The sequence below is a fragment of the Meriones unguiculatus genome, chromosome 1 (assembly GCF_030254825.1).
Source record: "Meriones unguiculatus strain TT.TT164.6M chromosome 1, Bangor_MerUng_6.1, whole genome shotgun sequence".
NCBI classification, from domain to species: Eukaryota; Metazoa; Chordata; class Mammalia; order Rodentia; family Muridae; genus Meriones; species Meriones unguiculatus.
The window spans coordinates 128,903,301-128,920,697 of record NC_083349.1 but is presented as its reverse complement, the minus strand read 5'-3'; the positions used below and the strand labels follow the sequence as shown (position 1 = coordinate 128,920,697).

The following is a 17,397-nucleotide window of genomic DNA, read 5'->3' as shown; positions in this document are numbered from 1 at the left end:
CAAATTCATATCTTCTGCATCCAATTTCTATGTAGCCATTGTTCTTCTGTTTCGTTGTTGTTGTTTTCAGCAGCATTTGAAAGAGGGCTCTAACTCTGGGCCTCACGTGCCAAGGCAAGCTCTCTACCACTGAGCTACACCTCTGCCTCCAATGTAGAAAAACACAGAAAGTATCAGCATGTACGTGAGAGCAGGGAATGGGAGAGAAGCTGAAAGAAAGCAATGTTATTGTGTGTGTTACAGCCCCATAGGGCCACCTCACGCGGATCAGCCTGTACCCAGGCACAGAAAGGGACTAACTTGCGTATGTTCAAGGCCTTCCCTGGTAAAGTGGAGTCAGTGGTACCCAGTGTTATTGTTACAAAACCTTTCAGGAAACTTCAGACATCCATAAAAGTACAAAGTTTGAATTTCTTCAAACAAACCTTCCAGGAAATCTTTCAAGCACCATCTCTGGTGTTTCTCCAGAAACCTTACACACCCTCTGCTACATTTAATTTTTTTTAAAATTACTTTAAAAAAAAAACACAAACGTTTATTCCTGTATATGAGGGAGGGGTGAAGGGAGGGGCATCTGGCATGAATGTGGAGTCTGAGGGCAACTTTCAGGAGTCAGTTCCCTCCTTCCACCATATGGACCCTGACACTTGAACTCAGGATGTCAACGTGGCTGCAAATGTCTTTAGCCACCGAGCTCAGGCCCCCAACTACATTTGTATGGAGCATGGCAGCATACAAGGCTCCAATTCTGTTCTGCAGCACTCATTTTAAAATACTGCTGCAGAAAGCAATTATGATTTGGGAACACACAGTCTGAGAATCTGACTTTGCCCAGATGTGAAAAAATGGCTCCAGGGTCCAAGTTTTGGCCATTGACTCACTACAGAAATTCTCTGTATTTGGAGACGCTCCACCCTGGCCCGTTTTTAAAAGTTTATTGCTTTACAGCACACTGTCTATCCTCTCAGATGCAACCTTGGCTGGCCCTCCATACCCTCTGGAATGGAAGCCTTATTTAGCTCTTCAGGGGACTAGGCTAGGCATTCCCGCCCCAGACTGGCCGCACAGTGTCCACCAGAGGAAGTAGGACACCCATGCACTTTTTAAAAGTGAGAACACTGACCGCCCACTCCTTGAATAGTTCCCTCAGATTTTTATAACTTTCGCAGGCTCCTCAGAGATGCCAAAGTCCTCCAGCCCAGCCACGAAAAAGTGAAAACGTTTTGGAATGCAGAAGTGCAGCTGCAGGACCCTGAATTACAGTTGGCCCCTAAACGCATGCCTGCCTTTACAGAACCAAATCTCCTCAGAGCACACAGAGGCCTGCAGCCAACTCTACCTTCCCCCGCCTCCCCCAGGACTGGGATTCCTTCCGATCTGGGGGCTTATGGGAAGGTGGGAGAAGCGCACAACTCCGGGTTAAATCCAAGTATCTAGGAAGTGGGGGACCACTAAGAAACACACCAACTGGGAGCAGAAACAGCAGGAGGAGTCCCCCAAACCGGCCCCGTGACCCGCACGGCGGTGGGCCCTCCACGGCACCGTGGACGTCAGGCTCCTTCCAGGCAAAGAAACAAACCCTACAAGGGCTGCGCCCAACGGGTCCCCGGGATACCTAGGCAAACTTGAAGGCTCTAGCGCAGAAGCTGATGGGAGTACACTTGGCGCTGCTGGCGCCTCGGGACACAGATTCTGCGAGAGAGGTTTCCTTCTCGCAGGGTGGGGTGGGATGGGCCTAGCTCCAGAAGCAGGGGGAAGGGGGGCAGGTACACTGATAGAGGAAGAAGAGGGAGGAAGAGGGGGTCCTCAGGACGGACGACCCAACTCCAGGCCTGCGCTTCAGGAGAGAGAGGGACAGAAGGAAACCCGGGTGGGAAACTGAGACGACACCAGAGGGGAGGCCAGGCGGGGAAGGCGCAGGAGACGCGCGGGGCTTTCCCTGACGACTCCCTACCACTTCCCGGTCCAGCGGGAGATTCCGAGTTTGAACAAAGGCGGCTCCCAAGGCCGCGCGCTCTGCGCTCAGGTCCGCCCCTGGAGTCGCAGCCAGGACGGACAAAGGCCCAGCACACCCTGCACCGGACGCCGGGATACCCCACTTCGCCAAACCAGTACCACCGTCCCCAGGCCTACCCACGCTCCTTGATCCCCCTAATCACACGCCCCGCGGACCCCAGCGTCCCCGGGCCGCACTCACAGGATGGAGGTCTGCGGCGCCACGGCGGGCACGGCCTCCAGCAACAGATGCATGCAGCGCACGGTGGTACGGAAGCACAGGCAGCGACTTGGACAGCCAGCCCCTGGCTTCGAGGCGACCACCGCCATAGCCCCCCAGGCGAAGCACAGCACGAGCGCCAGCAGGCAGCAGCGCGTGGGGCGCACGGCCATGGCAGACGGCGGGGACGGCCGCTGGCACGCGTGGACCGCAGCGGAGGAGGCCTCGGCGGGCGCGTCCACCGCCGGCTCCCAACTGAGCCCTCAGGTCCCCGGCCCACGTCCCAGCTGTGCGCGGGGGCGGGGATGCGGCGCCAGCTGTGCACATGCGCGTGGCTCCGCCCCCTCTCGGCCTCGCAGAGGGCGGGGGCTGGGCAATCACCGGGGCCTGGTGTCTGATCCAGGCGACCTGGGGACCCTTCCCGATGGGTGCAGCCAGGAAAGCACAGCATGACCAGCGCGCACAGACTCCACTGTGGGAGCGCCTGTAGGTTCACAGGCGAGGGCTGGACGGGTTTGGATCGCTGAGTCTGCTTTTAAAACTGCAGTGCCACAACTAAGTTACCCCACATCCCTTAACCATGATTCTTTCCTGTATGCAAGGATTTTGTTGCTGGTGATGCCTTGTTTTGAACACTTAAAAGTCTTGCGTGTTCTAGGAAGTGAACTTTCACGACCTGCCCCTTTTTCCTCCGTGCCCGACCCTGCTTTCACACAAAAGCATCCGACGCTAGTTTCGTTTTCCTCGTTCCTGTTGGAGAAACTGAGGCCCAGGCCCCTGGTGCAGAGCTTGTAGGAAGGCTGTGCTGCAGAGTTAGAAGCTCCCTGGGGGGCACCCCCGAGGCCTCCAACATTCACCCCCTGTGAGGAGCCCTGCCCACCTGGTGCTTTCCCTTGTAGGAAAGATGGAGAACACCTGTGGCCACCTCCAATCGATTTGACAAGGGAAGCCCTGAGGTTATCAGTGTGTGCTGTGAAAGATGGAATGCTGACACTTTGTATGTCTCCCCGCTTCACCCTGCGGTTCCAGCCTCTCCGTTAGACCAGGAGGCTCAGGTTAGGCACAAAGGAACAGACTTCTTCAGTGTGAGCTTTGGAACTGGAGCCCAGGTGTGACAGCTGGTCTTGATTCTCCACTTGATTGAACTGAGCACCTAGGAGACTGTGAAACACAACTCTCGTTGGGTCAAAGGGAAATTTACCAAAAACAAAAAAGTTACCTAAAAGTAGAAGACTTACTGGGAACCAGGGTGACGCTCATGGGCTGGCAGATGGGGAGAAAAGACCTTGCCCAGGTGTTGTTCTCTTTGTGGTTTCTGGCTATGTGAAGGGGGCTGCCCAGCTCTGCCACACCCTTCTAGACAGACAGACTGAAATCTCCGAAATTCTGAGCCAACACAGATCTTTCCCCCTCAAGTTGTTTTGCCTATGGGTTTGGTCACTTTGTTGACAAAACAACACACCAGATGTGCCTCGACCTGCAAACTGTTATGATCCCACTGTTACCAGGCAGATGTTTGCTGTGATGGAAGAGGTGCTTCTGAGGGTCTAGCATCAGGAGACTGCTGAGGGGTCACACTCAGGCACTGTCACCAGGTTTCAGATGCACCACTGGCAGGCTGTGCCATGGAAGGCTATCGGAGGAGGGTCCAGTTCCCGATCACTGGGACCTCTCCAAGGCTGTCATACCTCCAACCATCTGCTGCATATGTATTCCAGAGAGAGAAGAGGACTAAGGCCTTTCTGCTAAGCCTGGAGCATGCCATCCACCTTCCAGGGCTCCTGCTACACTTCCTTGAGTGGCTCCGGAGATTGAGAATGGCAGAGGCACAAAGCCTCCCCACCCCAGCAGACCTTCACTGCCTCGAGCCCCTGCAGAACCAGAGCTAAGTCTCCATGAGGGCAGAATTTCCAGGTATGTATTGCAGCAGAGATGAGCACCGGATAAGACGGGACAGTCTAGCCTGTGTACTGGACAGAGACCAGACTCTTATCTCCTGAAGTCAGCCCAATACTGATAGGCCCCAGTACAGAGAACCTTACCTACAACAGCAGACACAAATTCAGGGTCCCTAGGCCACCCACATGTCTCATCAACTTAAGAAACTCCATCAAACATATGATAGTGGAAACAAAAAAAATATCTTTCTCACTAAAAAAATTGCACTCTCCCCTTTAACACCTGGTTAGGCCGCCGCCGTGATTTTCCATAGCCACCAATTTGTTATCACTGCAGGCAGTCTTCACCTCATATTTAGGTTCTTACCAGGGATATCAGTCCATATTTTCAGCATCACTAACACAGTAGTCCCACTTCAGACATCTAAACACTCCCCGTCTCTGGCACCCATAGGAAGAGCTACAGTTCCAGGTGTCACAAAGTGCAAGTTTTGCTTTTCAGTATACCTGCTGTTTAAGTCATTTGTAATGTTTGGTTTTATATATCTATTTGGCTGAGTAGAAACATCCTGTGATTTTTTAAGAATAGATCTTCCTCTGTCGATGTGGTTAAAATTGGCCAGTGGGATTGGAGAAGGGAGATGAATCTCACTAATATGTTTGATCTTCCTAAATCTTGGGAGTAAAAACTGAGTTTTCCCAGAGAAGAAATTCTGCTACAAGAAATTCCCCTACCTACAGAGATGGTTTGGTCAGGAAAGTGCCTCTTGTACAGGCAGAAGGACCTTAGTCTGGCACTCAAACATCCATGTAAAAACCCCTGGACAGTGGCAGAGGTTTATAACCCTAGCCTGTGGGCTTTGGTTGGAGTGGAGGGAGACAGGAATTGTGGGCCAGCCAGTCAAACCAGTCTAACTGAGTTTAAAAAAATTAAGGTGGAGAGTGACAAAGACCAGACATCAACCTCTAGCCTCCACATGCATACATGGGTACAAAAACTACAAACATACAATATATACAGAGACACTAGAAAGAAATCTTGCTGAGCAATCTCTCCTGCCTCATTTTCAGCTTCTCACTTTTCCCTAGAGCCACACTATTTTCTTAAAACATATCTATCTAGTAGCACCTTTTTTTTTTTTTTTTTTTTGGTTTTGGTTTTTGGTTTTTCAAGACAGGATTTCTTTAATAGAACCCTGGCTGTTCTGGACTCGATATGTAGGCTAGGCTGGCATCTGCCTCCCTAGTGCTGGGATTCTAGGGGTGTGCCACTACGCTTGGCTCCTTCTTCCTACTCTTTCAGCTCCCCCTTCTATCCACTTATTTACCCACTCAAGTCATCCATCCACCCATTCTTCAACTCACTCATTTTTCCTTCCATTCCTCACAGATCCATCCATCCCATTCATCCTCCTATCCACTTGTCCAAGCTGTTGTTTCTGTGTCTTGGAGGATGCCTGTTAGGCATAGTGGCCAACTGTACAGCTCTAACCAATGAAGTATGGGGGTGGGTTGGGGGGGCTAGGAGCCAGGACCATGACTAAGGACTGAAAGAATGTGTGTTTTCCCAAGGCTGTTCTTACAATGAGCTCTTCCCATGCTGTTTCTTCATCATCTACTTTATGTGCCCTCTGGGGACTCTTGGAAGACTCACACCTCCAGACTGACCTCTGGGGGAGTTTTCTTCCCATTTCCCTCTTACAAGCATGCTCCAAGTCCTTCCATCTGCCTCACAACCTGTTTCTTGTTCTACAGCAAACATTTCTCCCAGGGGCTGACTGTACTCATGCAAAGAAACAGAAATGCTGGGTGACCTTATGTTCTAACACCTCTACCCAGAGATGGCACTGACTGAGACCGTGTGAACAGTAGCTGTTCCACTGTCAGCTTCCCTCCCACTAGTTGTCCCCTTCCCAGTTATCCCTGGCCCATGACACTTATTTTTCTTGTACTCCTTCGACCACACACATGCAGGTGTTTCCATTTTAGAGCCTCTTGACAACCTCTGAATCTAACTTTGTCATCAGAGAGCTTGGATCAATGCCTGGGCCCTGACAACCCTAACAGGATAGGCTCAGGCATGGGTCCTTAATATGCCAATTAAATAGATGAGAATTTACTAAATGTGGCCACGATGAGAAGAAGAAAGAAAGAAATAAGTAGGTCCACTTACCACCCCCCATCTCCTCCACAAGTCCATCTGCAGGGTCCCCACGAGAGGTTTAGGCTTCAAAGGAGCGCCAGAAAGCAATGTATGTGTGGTCCTAGCCAAGTGTAGTCCCACCCATCACTCATCCATTGTCTCAGCTCCAGCTTTTCTTGCAAAGGAAGTCTGACAAGTTCACAAGTTGTCAGAGCTGTGTCAGGTCTCTTACCTGGAAACAAGCCCCCCTCCTGGCAGGCAACCTGGCTTCAGCCTTTCTCTCCCACAGCATGAGATTCCCGGGGAAATTTCAACACCTGGGGCTCATCATTTCAACAGTCTCAGGGCCAAAGGGAGGGGCATGCATCCCTCTTTGGATTGTTGCCCTCCACATTCATTCCCTTTATGGATGAGAGGACCAATGTTTAGAGCACCCCCACTCCACACCTGTTCCCCAGGGCCTACTCCACCGCACCTTGCTTCCTCTTGAAATACAGGCCACATCTTCAGTCTACTCCGTGTGTTATCATAATCCTTTCTCTTGCTCCACCAAGCTGAGCTGGGCTCAGAGGGAGGCAGCCTTATTGCCACAGCTTCTGATGCTGTGACCCCTTCCCCCCAAACACACACCCGCCTTAGGTTCTTCCTTTCTCTGGGTTTCAGTTTCTCAGTCTGTAAAGCAAGGATGGCTGCTACCCACAGTCATTGAGGATTAGGTGGGCAACTGTGGGTGTCTGTACAGTTCATCCTAGATCATCATAGGCTGTGTTGAGTAATGAGTCCTGAGCACTCTCTCTGGGAGCCTCCTGGCCTAGGCTGGATCTTGGTGTGAGAATGCCTGAGGATCCTCAGTAAGTCAGACCCACACCACCTGCTGCCCTTACTCCTCTGCCCCACTCCCAGGCAAAATTAATCACCATACACACATACAGCCTACCAGGAAGGAGAGCAGAGGTCACCGTAGGTGCCCATAACTGAAAAGAGCTTAGCTCTCAGCCTCCAGGGAACCACAGACTAAGTAATTCAAACATCAGAAATGTTCCTTCCCATACTCCTGAGCCAGAAGGAAGGCTGGTTCTCTCCGGAAACTCCCCCAAGGAAGATCTACCTTCTACCCCAGTCCTAGGATCCTGTGTCTGAACATGGACACACACTCGTTCTTGGTAAGGACAATGAGGTCTTCAGGCTGCACTCCAGGCCCAGCAGGAAGTGAGGTACATCAGGGAATCTAGCCAAGAAAAGCTCTACAGAATTTCTATTGTCAGCAGAGGCAGGAAGTATTCAAGTCTTCCATTCCATAACCCTACTCCGGGGCTCATGTTTAACCTCATCCTGACCAGACCTACCTATGAAGGAGCCCAACATGAGCATACCTACCAAATGGCTACTGCCCCACTCTTGGCTCCAGGAAACAGGGAAGGGGAGAAGATATTGGATGGCAGTGGACAGCAGACAGTTGATTATGGGTTTTGGTGATTCACCATGTCAGGTCAGTTCCAAATACAAGATGGGCATGGCAGGCCAGAAGTTGGAACCTGACAGCACAGAGTCCTTGCAGCTCCCTGGGAAGTGAGCTGTTGGCTAGCTCTGTTGGCAAAGTCCAACACAGCCCAAGAGATAAGCAGCCTTAGCTGGCTGCTAGTCTTTGTGTGTGTTTATCTTCACAGATACCCAGGAGGCTAACAAAGAAAGATTGCTTGAGACTAGCAGTTGAAGACCAGTCTGAACAGTAAGTACCGCAGGGCTTGCTCTTCAAAAGAAACAAAACACTACTTGAGTGCAAGGTGATCAGCAAGTGGGTGGACCAAGCCCATGTGCTGGCTCAGGCCTCTTTGCAGTCACAATAAGAAGAATGTGGATGGGCACCAGTTAGGGTCAACACATGCCTGGCTACAGGCTGTGGCTTTGAAAAGCATCATCCATGCGTGCACAAGCATCGGGAAAAGCCCAGGGGCCTCAGCACTGAGTTTGCAACTTTCTGTGAACTTATCATTGTTTCAAAATGAAGCTTATTAGAAACTTAGAAATCTAAAGTAAATTATTAAGAAGAATTGTTTCAACCTTAACTTTAAGCTGTAAAAAGAAACATTTTATGTAGGTGATAGCCACATAGCCTAGACAAAATGGCCACTGAGACAGTAACAATGGAATAAAATAGAACTGGAGAATAGTAGAAAGAGGAGAAAGAATGGGGACATGGGAAGAGAGAGCAGCCTCTCAACCTGAAGTCTAAGTGAGACTCAAGAATTCCAATACAATTGATAACATTTGCTGTAGAAGTTGCCATGATAGAGATAATAATTTTCTTCATACATAGATTTAAAATAATAAGGTTAAAACAGCTATGGAACAATGCCTAAGAACTAAGTATATAAGGTTTTTTCCTTTTGTAGCTGTAAACCTGTAATTTTCTAGGAATCTCACCAGAACTTCCATTTTCAGTAGAGATATGTGTTAATCCCCTTGGGCAGCCCATAGCTGATGATTTTATCTTATCAGATTGTAATTGTATCCAAGGGACCTTTGGAGCTACCCAATAATCTCACTTATCAAAAAGGAACAACAAAAATTCTTAGCAATTTGTCAAGATGGAACCCAAAAAGGGTGTTATAGGTCAGACCTGAGTTTGGAAGGAATCCACTGCAATTTCCAGGCTCTATAACTCTGAACAATGATTTGGATAGAGACATGCTGATCCCAACAGAAAAGGAAATAGTTTATTAAAAAAGAGAAACACTTCCAAGCTTGAAAATGGGCCAGAACTGGAGCTAAATGCAGGCTCCAAAAAGGCCAAGCTGGTGTCCTGAGGCCTTTTGTGGGTCATTTAGGTGCTAAGTGAACGCTCTGCAAGCTGAGCCACATGCCCAGACCTTACAAAAGATGTTATTAGTTATAGAACACAGAACTTTATCAGTCAAAACATTTACTAAATCCATTAGTGGGGACCACAATTGTGGGGGTTACATCCAAGTGGGGAAACCCTGCTTCAGGGTTTAGCTGCTCTCTGATGGCATGCTTAGCTTTTGGATTGGTCCAAGCTGGTAAGCTGCTAGGAATATACTTTACAGCTCTTGGAAGTCGCAAGGATGTCAGGTCAAATATAGAGGTAGGTGAAAATGGCTTTTCAGGGAACTAAAAATAATCTAAGATAACTTGATTCTCTCTATAGTACACCCACAATCATGAAATTCAGTGTAGAACTTGGCCTTTTAGATTGTACCTGAGTGGAAAGGTCCCTAGAAGGGAACTAACATTGTTTGGGGAGGGGGTGTCTCCTGCTATACCACTGACAAGCTCACTGGGTAAACTAAGGCTCTGGGAAACATAGAAAAGCCCACGTCTTTAGATTAATTGTTTTCACAAAATGAAAAAGGGCCTTGAGCAGACTATTGAGCTGGTAAGGATTGTTGTTGTTAGTCCCCCAAGAGGGACTAATTGAGCACCCCACTTTCCATCCCCAGACAGGCTGGCTCTCCAACCAAAGTACTCAGGTTGTCACTGAGTGGAGATCATAATCAGGACCTTCCTAAAATGAGCCTGTGTCCTGCAGCCTGGCTAAATACTATAGGAAGAGAGTGGGGAGCCACCACTCCCAGGTGAAGCGAAGCGCTTGTTGACAAGGTGGCCCCTAAAGGCATGGTTCCTAACTTGTCAGCAGATTAGTCAACATCTCAAGCTACCTGGCAGCTTTAACCTCCAGGCTCTTACCAGGCAGCCAAGGAATGCCAAGCATGCCTCCTAAGAAGTTTGACTTCAGCTACTGGTGTTTCTGTCAGCTAGAGAACTAATGAGATTACTGTATGAGAAAATTCTAGAACCCTTCTTTGGAAATGAACACAAATTCAGAGAGTGTTCTCGATGACCCCCACAGCACACAGTAATGCAGGATCCAAATCTCTGCTCAGCTAAGAGTAAAACCCAAGCTTCCTGCCCTATGGCTGCCAAAAGTCATCTTGTGGTAATGGGTAAAAAATGAGGTTCCCCTTTCTGAGTTCAAAACCAAAACAAGCTGTCACCAACATGAGCTCCAACAAGGCCAGCCTCCTAGCTTTGGACAAGCTGACCACTCAGAACTTTCATTTCATCTATGAAAAGGGAGGAGGAGGCCTTGAGACTGACTGGGAAAACCCCTGAAATGTCCCTGTTTGGAAATAGAGGAAGAGTGAGGACCAGTGAGAGTGAGCCCCTAGATATCAGTCTGCACTTTTTAAGACACTCAGATCTCTTCATTGACAATAATTCAAGGGACATAGACTCTTTGGGCAAAATCTTATTTCCCGTTCTTTCTCTCCCTTCCTCCCTCCTTCCTTTCTCTTTTCCTCCCTTCTCTTTTCCTTTCTATATTCTTTGGCAGGTCTCTAGGCCATGCTGACCTCAAACTCACATTGTAGGTAAGGATGGTCTGAACCTTTCTTCCTCCTGCCTCTGCTTCCTAAGTGCTTACAATTATGGTTCTACACTACAATGCTCACTTATATGGTGCTGGGAATCTAATCCAGGACCTAATGCACAACAGAAAAGCAAGTCAACAAAACAAAGTTGACTTGGCATTTCTGAACTCTTGGCTTATGAGTCATATTGCTGACAGCAACCAGTAGAAGTGCCCGTTAGGACTCTGAATGACTTGTGTTTCCTTGTTTCAAGACACTTTCCATGAAGAGTCTGCCTGTGACATGCTACAAGTCAATAATCATGTACAGGAGAGACTCAGATACTGAGACTGGCACTGAGCCTCCTTCCTGTTGGTGAATTCCAAGACCCATGCCATGCCATGCAATTGCATGGCATGGGTCTTGGCTTCCTCTCCAGCAGGATCTTTGTTGAGTGGGACAGAGCTAGAGCCTACATAGGGAATAAAGGGTGTCTGGGCCAGGCTCTGACCCTCACACTTTAGGAGATAAATGGCAGGTTTCTATCAAGGTCTTTGAGTGTAAAGGTCCCTGTGTGAACTATGTCACCATGCCACAGTCTCCATTTTGGTCCTTTTGAATTAGGATCTCTGTGGTGGTGAGATTGTACTTTGACAGAATGTTGCATTGTTTGAAATAATGCCTTGGAAAGTGGTGAAAAGAAGGTCTACATACTCATGTGGAGACCAGTACCTCATGGTTTTGTGCCCCTCAGCTTCCAGTTCCCCCCAGGACTGTGTGGGCTGTGATGCGTAGTTCACATTAGATGGCCTGCCTCTCTATCCTGGTTACCAGGTGCAGGCTTCTGAAGTCACATTGCCCATGGATGGTCAGGGTTAGAGGCAGGGGGATCCCTACTGTACTGGTATTTCCCAGAGACCAGGCCAGAGGCCAAGCATGCTCTGCTCTGAAGCAGATGCCCTTGCTTCCTTTAATGGGTCCAGAAGCTTACGCCACTCCTTTCTCCTGGATGTGGACTTGTGTTCTGTGAGGTGCAACACTAGGCCAGAGGAGTGCCTGGGGAGTCCCAGGAGCTCCATGCAGAGATTTTTAAATTATAGGTCATGTTATTATAGAAAACTCACGATGTTCATGGAGACAACAGCATCTTCCTGGATTCTTTTGCATTTATACCATTTGGCTTTCCAGGCACTCACAATGAATGCCAGCCATTCTGGTCTCCAGTCTCTTCTGTAAATTAACAGTTTCAGACTCTTTAAACACCATATTTAAGCCAGGCATGTTGGCCCATGAAGTTAATCCCAGCACTGGTGAGGCAGAGGCAGGTGAGTCTCTGTGAGTTCAGGGCCTTTCTGGTCTATATAGTAAGCTCCAGATCAGGACTACATAGAGAAACCCTGTCTCATACAAACAAACAAACAAACACACCAGAGGAGATCCACAAAGCTCTCTCTCTTAGCAAAATGGACCTAACCTGGACTGTTTATTAAAAACAAACAAACAAACAAAACCATGGAACCTGAGCTTGGAGATAGCTCGGTTAGTAGAGTTCTTTCCTATTGGCCTAGCTTCATTTCTAGTAGCTTTAGAAACAATGGGCTCATTCATCTACCTTCCCCTGGTATCAGCAGGTGATGGAGGGCGTCTGTGGACCAGGTGAGCCAAGCTGTTGGTTATCAAGCAGAGGAGGAGCTTTCTAGTCAGATGATCTGCGCTTGCTTGCCCAAGGGTCCTGATGTAGCACGTTTGCCCCTTTCACAGTTGTCCCACCATGGGCAGGTACTACACAGCTTCTTCTTACCCTACAGATGGAAGGTCGGAAGCAGCATTCTCTACCATGGGGATGCAGGCTGGTAAAGTGATAAGCTCAGTGCTTGCCTTCAGCCTTCCAAGGACACTGCTTTCTTAGCAGAATGGAGATGGGAGGTGTCTAGCTACTCATATCTGGGATGACTTCTATGTCTGAAGCAGCAGTCATAGAAAGCAGAGGCTAACAGACGATAAAGCATTGGTTTGAATCTATTTCAAACTTCCACTCCCCCCACCGACACACACATGCACACCACACCACACACACACACACAAAGATAGAAGTCAGAGGCTTCTGCCTTCACAGGATTGCTTTCACAGGACTTGGTGCCACCTCCTTCTGGGCTCCAGCCATACAAACTTCTGCCAGAACTGAGGTAAGTCCCTGCATGTTTGTCTTCATGCACTGCAGTGGGCTGGCTTGGTTGTTTTGCCCTGAGAGCAGATCTGCGTACCTCTTTCCATGGACTGCAGGTCTCTGCTTGCAACGTCCACTAGCAATGTGCCCACCCCCTCCGTCTCTAACCACCGTTTCCCTAACCCTGGCTCCACTCTCACTCAACGCCCACGATGGCCAGCTTAGGGCTCCCACCCCTGCAGGCTCTACAGAATATTTCTCAAGCACACACAGCCGGTAGAAGGTGAGACTTTACCTGAGGTGCTGGTTAAACTCACTTCCTCTCTGGAGAATGAGTCAGTGGGTTTGGGGAAGATAAGAAAGGACACTCACTGTCTCTCCTTCTATAACCCCAGACCAGACTTCACTACAGCTCAGAGTCCCAGCCCCCCTGTCATCACTGCCTGCCTTCTGGCTTTGTTCCCTGTCCATGGCCTCCAGCACCCTGTGCAGGCAGCTGTCAGTTATGAGCTACTGTGCCTCAGGAGCAGAGGCAGTGAGTACCAGAGCTAGACACAGCTCCATGCTGCCCCCTGGAGCAGCCCAAGGACTTCTGTCTGAAAGCCAGAATTTTTTTCTTTTCCATTTTTATGTGGTTTTTGCTTATTTGTTTTTGGTTTCTTTTTGAAAGGGTTGACATAGAATTGGAATGTATTAGGGTGAGATTTTAACATATATTTAGGCACAGGCATTACCAAAACACATGGTGCTTAGGGAGAAGATGAGACACACCCAAGTGTGGTCTTGAGCTTCTTAAGAGAAAAAGCTTACTGTGAGCTTCTTGGGAGTCTCATCAGTAGCTGTATGTAGTTCTGTATTTATACTATGGGCTTTAAGGAACCAATAAGCCTCACCTAACCTACCTAGCCTAAATTAACCTAACCTAATCTAAATTTCCCTTCTTTCCCTTCCCTTCACCTCCCTTCCTTTCTCTTCCTTTCTTTTCCTTCCCTTCCCTTCCCTTCCCTTCCCTTCCCTTCCCTTCCCTCCCCTCCTCTCCCCTCCCCTCCCCTCCCCTCCCCTCCCCTCCCCTCCCCTCCCCTCCCCTCCCCTCTCTTTCCTTCCCCTTCACTCTCTTTTTCCTCCCCTCCCCTCTCCTGCCTTTCCCTTTTCCCTTCCCCTCTTTTCTCTTTCCCCCTTTTCTTTTATCACTGTTCCTTTCCCTCCCTTACACCCCATCTCTAGTTCAAGCTGGCCATGAATGCACTATATACGTAAACACAACCTTTAACATAGAATCTTCTGCCTCAAGATCCTGAGTTCTGGGATTGGAAGCATGCTCTACCACATCCTGTTTATGCATCACTGGGGATGAAACCCACGCCCACGGCCATTCCTAGCTTCCTGAGGCCAGCAGCTGCCATCAGCTCATCTGGAACCTTCCCTTCCTGAAGGCATCTCCACTGCTCACCCGCTTGAGTCCTTTTGAAGTAGTGACTGTAGCCAGACTCAGGCTCTGATGCCTCCCAACACACAGCCTTAGTCTATTCCCATCCTGGGTCCCTGCTAATTTCCACTCTGCAGCTTCTCAAATCACTTTGGGAAATTACCTTCCCAATTTACTGAGGTTCCAAACCCCAAGAGCAGTGTTGGCCCAGGACAGGGCTGGGAACCAGTAAAGCACAGTCTCCATCGTGTTCTCCTGAGAATTCCAAGTTTGAGCAGTTGCTTTGAATATTTTTGTAACAAAGCCAATGCTCTCCCAGACCACTGCTGGCTATTCTCCATGTGAAGGTGGACTTGGAGCAAGGCTGTCCTTCTTATCCTTTCTTGAAAGGTGGCTCCTCAGCCTGTGTCTAAGATGGATTTTCATAGGCTCAAGTAGTTTGGGTTACATCTCTGTCAGGGGTCATCTGAGTGGAGGAGGGAGGAAGGCGGCATTCTGCTTACCCCAAGATTACAACCTAGGGCATGACCAGAAATCTGCTCTGCTGTGGGAACGTGTAGGGGGAGGAACATGGTCCCCTGCCCAGGGTTCTCTCCTGGGATATTTTCTAAGAAGCAGGCTATTATCAGATGTGTGTTTGTAACCCTGACTTTGGGGATGGCTGTTGCTCTGGGGCCCAGAAGACCCTACTCTGAGACCACCGTGGAAAGACCTAGTTTGTGCCAGTGACTTAGTAAGACCTTTCTTCAGCCCACTCCCAACACAGTCTAGATGTGCCTTTAGTGCCTCCAAACAGTAGATGAAAAAATTATTTTAGCATCTCTTGCCTCTCTTTCACAGGTGACAGGAAGTAAAAAAAACAAATTACTCTGAACCCTAGATAAAATGAACAGTTTCTGAAACTTGTTAGCTTCTCAGGTGTGGCCAACACCTAAGGGCCGCCTTCGTTCTCCTGATTTCTGCTGACCACCCTGGCAGAGTGGACTGCCTCCAGGTGAAACAGTGCTGGGGCTCAACCTGACAGACGGCACGAACACAAGGTCAGAACAAACCCAGACTCTGCTTTCTTTACTTATCTGTTTCCGTGATTAAAAACACCACGACCGAAAGCACTTTATGAAAGAAAGAACTTATTTGGACTTACTGGTTCCAGAAGCAGAGTCCATTGTGGCCCGGGAGGCCCAGCAGCAGGCTGCAAAAGCAAGAAGCCGAGAGATCACATCTTCAGCAGGAAACAGGAGGCAGAGAGAACAAACTGGGACTCTCAAGTCCCGCCCCCTGCTGACACACTTCCTTTAGCAAGCATTAACCCGCCAAAGGTTTCACAGCCTTTCCGGATGGCTCCACTGCCTGGGAGTGTGTGTTCAGATACAAGAGCCTACGGAGCACATCTCTCCTTCCAAACATCACAAACCCACCAGCAGGACAAAGATAAGACCGCTGCAAAAACTTACCTGAGACCACACTGTTTCTTATGTCCTGGGCAGCGACTGATCTGTAATCCCGTGACCCATCTCTTCCCTCCTGTTTTCCTTCCATTAATTGATATCCTCCAGCATTGAGCACCCTCCCCCCATTTAACACGCTGACTTTGTTGATACTTATTGTTTTCTCATCTTGCCTTGCTGAAGAAAAATGACTTGAGGCAGCATAAACGAGAGAGGAGAAGCAATACCATAGAGCAGGGAATGAACCCCTCATAGTTTGGAGAGGAGCAGGAAGAAGACCTTTTGAAGTCAGGATGGGTCGGAATCCAGTGAGCCCCCAAAACAGCAGTTTGTCCTTTCTGTGCCTACTGTGCTTTGGTGACTGTGTGTGTGTATGTGTGTGTGTGTGGGAGGGGTTGAAAAAGACAAAATCCTTGGCCCATAGTTAAACTGCATGTTTGTTAAGACCCTGGCTCATCTGTGTACTCTTAATGAGCTCAAGCGCCACAGTATCTGTCTGTCTAGACAACAACTGGAAAAGGCAGGCAAGAGGTGTGTCCCGCTGCCAGAGTATAGGGTCAATGGGAGTGGAAGAGAAGCCCGGTCCTGGCTGTACTGAGGAGAGCCTGGGAAAGGGTGCTGACCATGCTCGTGTTGAGGGCAGCCCAGGAGGCGTGGCTAGGCACGCAGCAGGACCCCATGTTGGTCAGTGCCTATTGCCCGTGGCCTAAGGGTGACTCTGCCATTTTCTGCTGTTACCTGATCTCCTCCCTGCCCCTGCATCCTGTGTACTTGCAAAACTGTTCCTCCACCTGTGGAGGACGGGACGCTACAAAGTTACTCTTTGGCACTCCAGGCATCTGCTGTGGCCAAAGACCATGGTTTCTTCCCTCATCAGCCCCAGCTCTTGTAATTAGGTTTTGTGGTTATAGAAATCAATTTTCAAGATGGGTGGTGATGGCACATGCCATTAATCCCTAAGGCCAGATCTCTGTGGGTTTGAGGCCTGAGTGGTTTACAGAATGAGTTCTATGACATCCAGGGCTACACAAAGATAAAGAGACCAAAAAAAAAAAAAAAAATTTTTTTTCTATTCATGGTGAGACATACACAATCAAGCCCTTCTCCTTGTCTCAGACAAAGGGCTTTGGGACACAAGTAAGGGACACTACTCTGTTCACTGTTTTTCCTGCCTGTACTGTCCTACACAGAGGTGCGGTGCTGGGTGCCTGCAAGGGTCCCTCTTCCTCTGGGTTCCTTTTTGGGGACAGTGGTCTGGAAGTATTCTCCTGCCTTAGTCTCCTGCTTTGTGCTTCCTGGACCCACACCAAAGCTGTGCTTTGCCCCTGGTTACTTGTGTGCCCAGCCCACACTGCCCCTGGGCTCTGAATCTGGGTTACCTGTGTGCACTCAGCCCACACTGCCACTGCCCCCATGGATTTTGGTCACTCACCCTTGATTTACTCCATCGTAGCTGGTGCTGTATCCCTCCTGCGATGCTCTGCCAAGAGCATTTCTAAGAACTGTTCACTTACTTCTCTATCACAGGATTCTAGAATTATTATTTTTTATGTTTTTATCTATCTGTTTCATATATTATCATTTGACCTATTTTATAGATTCTATGTATTAGGGAGTTGTGCGTGTTATAGGAGGTTATTGTTGAATTTTAAGCTGTGACTTTTATTAATAGAATGATAGGATGGTGTGTCATATTTGAAGGGTCAGCTATGCTTCACAGATGACTCAGC

At 48.9% G+C, this 17,397-nt stretch overlaps 1 protein-coding gene across 2 annotated transcripts in view; it reads right to left on the bottom strand.

Moving 5' to 3' along the window:
- The window catches only part of Pxdn (peroxidasin), a 75,048-nt gene extending 72,545 nt beyond the window's left edge, over nucleotides 1-2,503 (bottom strand). For both annotated transcript variants that reach the window (XM_021657572.2, XM_021657573.2), the window contains exon 1: nucleotides 2,198-2,503. In XM_021657572.2, the coding sequence (XP_021513247.1) occupies nucleotides 2,198-2,388 (191 nt within the window). In that variant the 5' untranslated portion in view covers nucleotides 2,389-2,503. The remainder of the gene's footprint in view (nucleotides 1-2,197) is intronic.
- Between the last annotated feature and the right edge of the window lie 14,894 nt (nucleotides 2,504-17,397).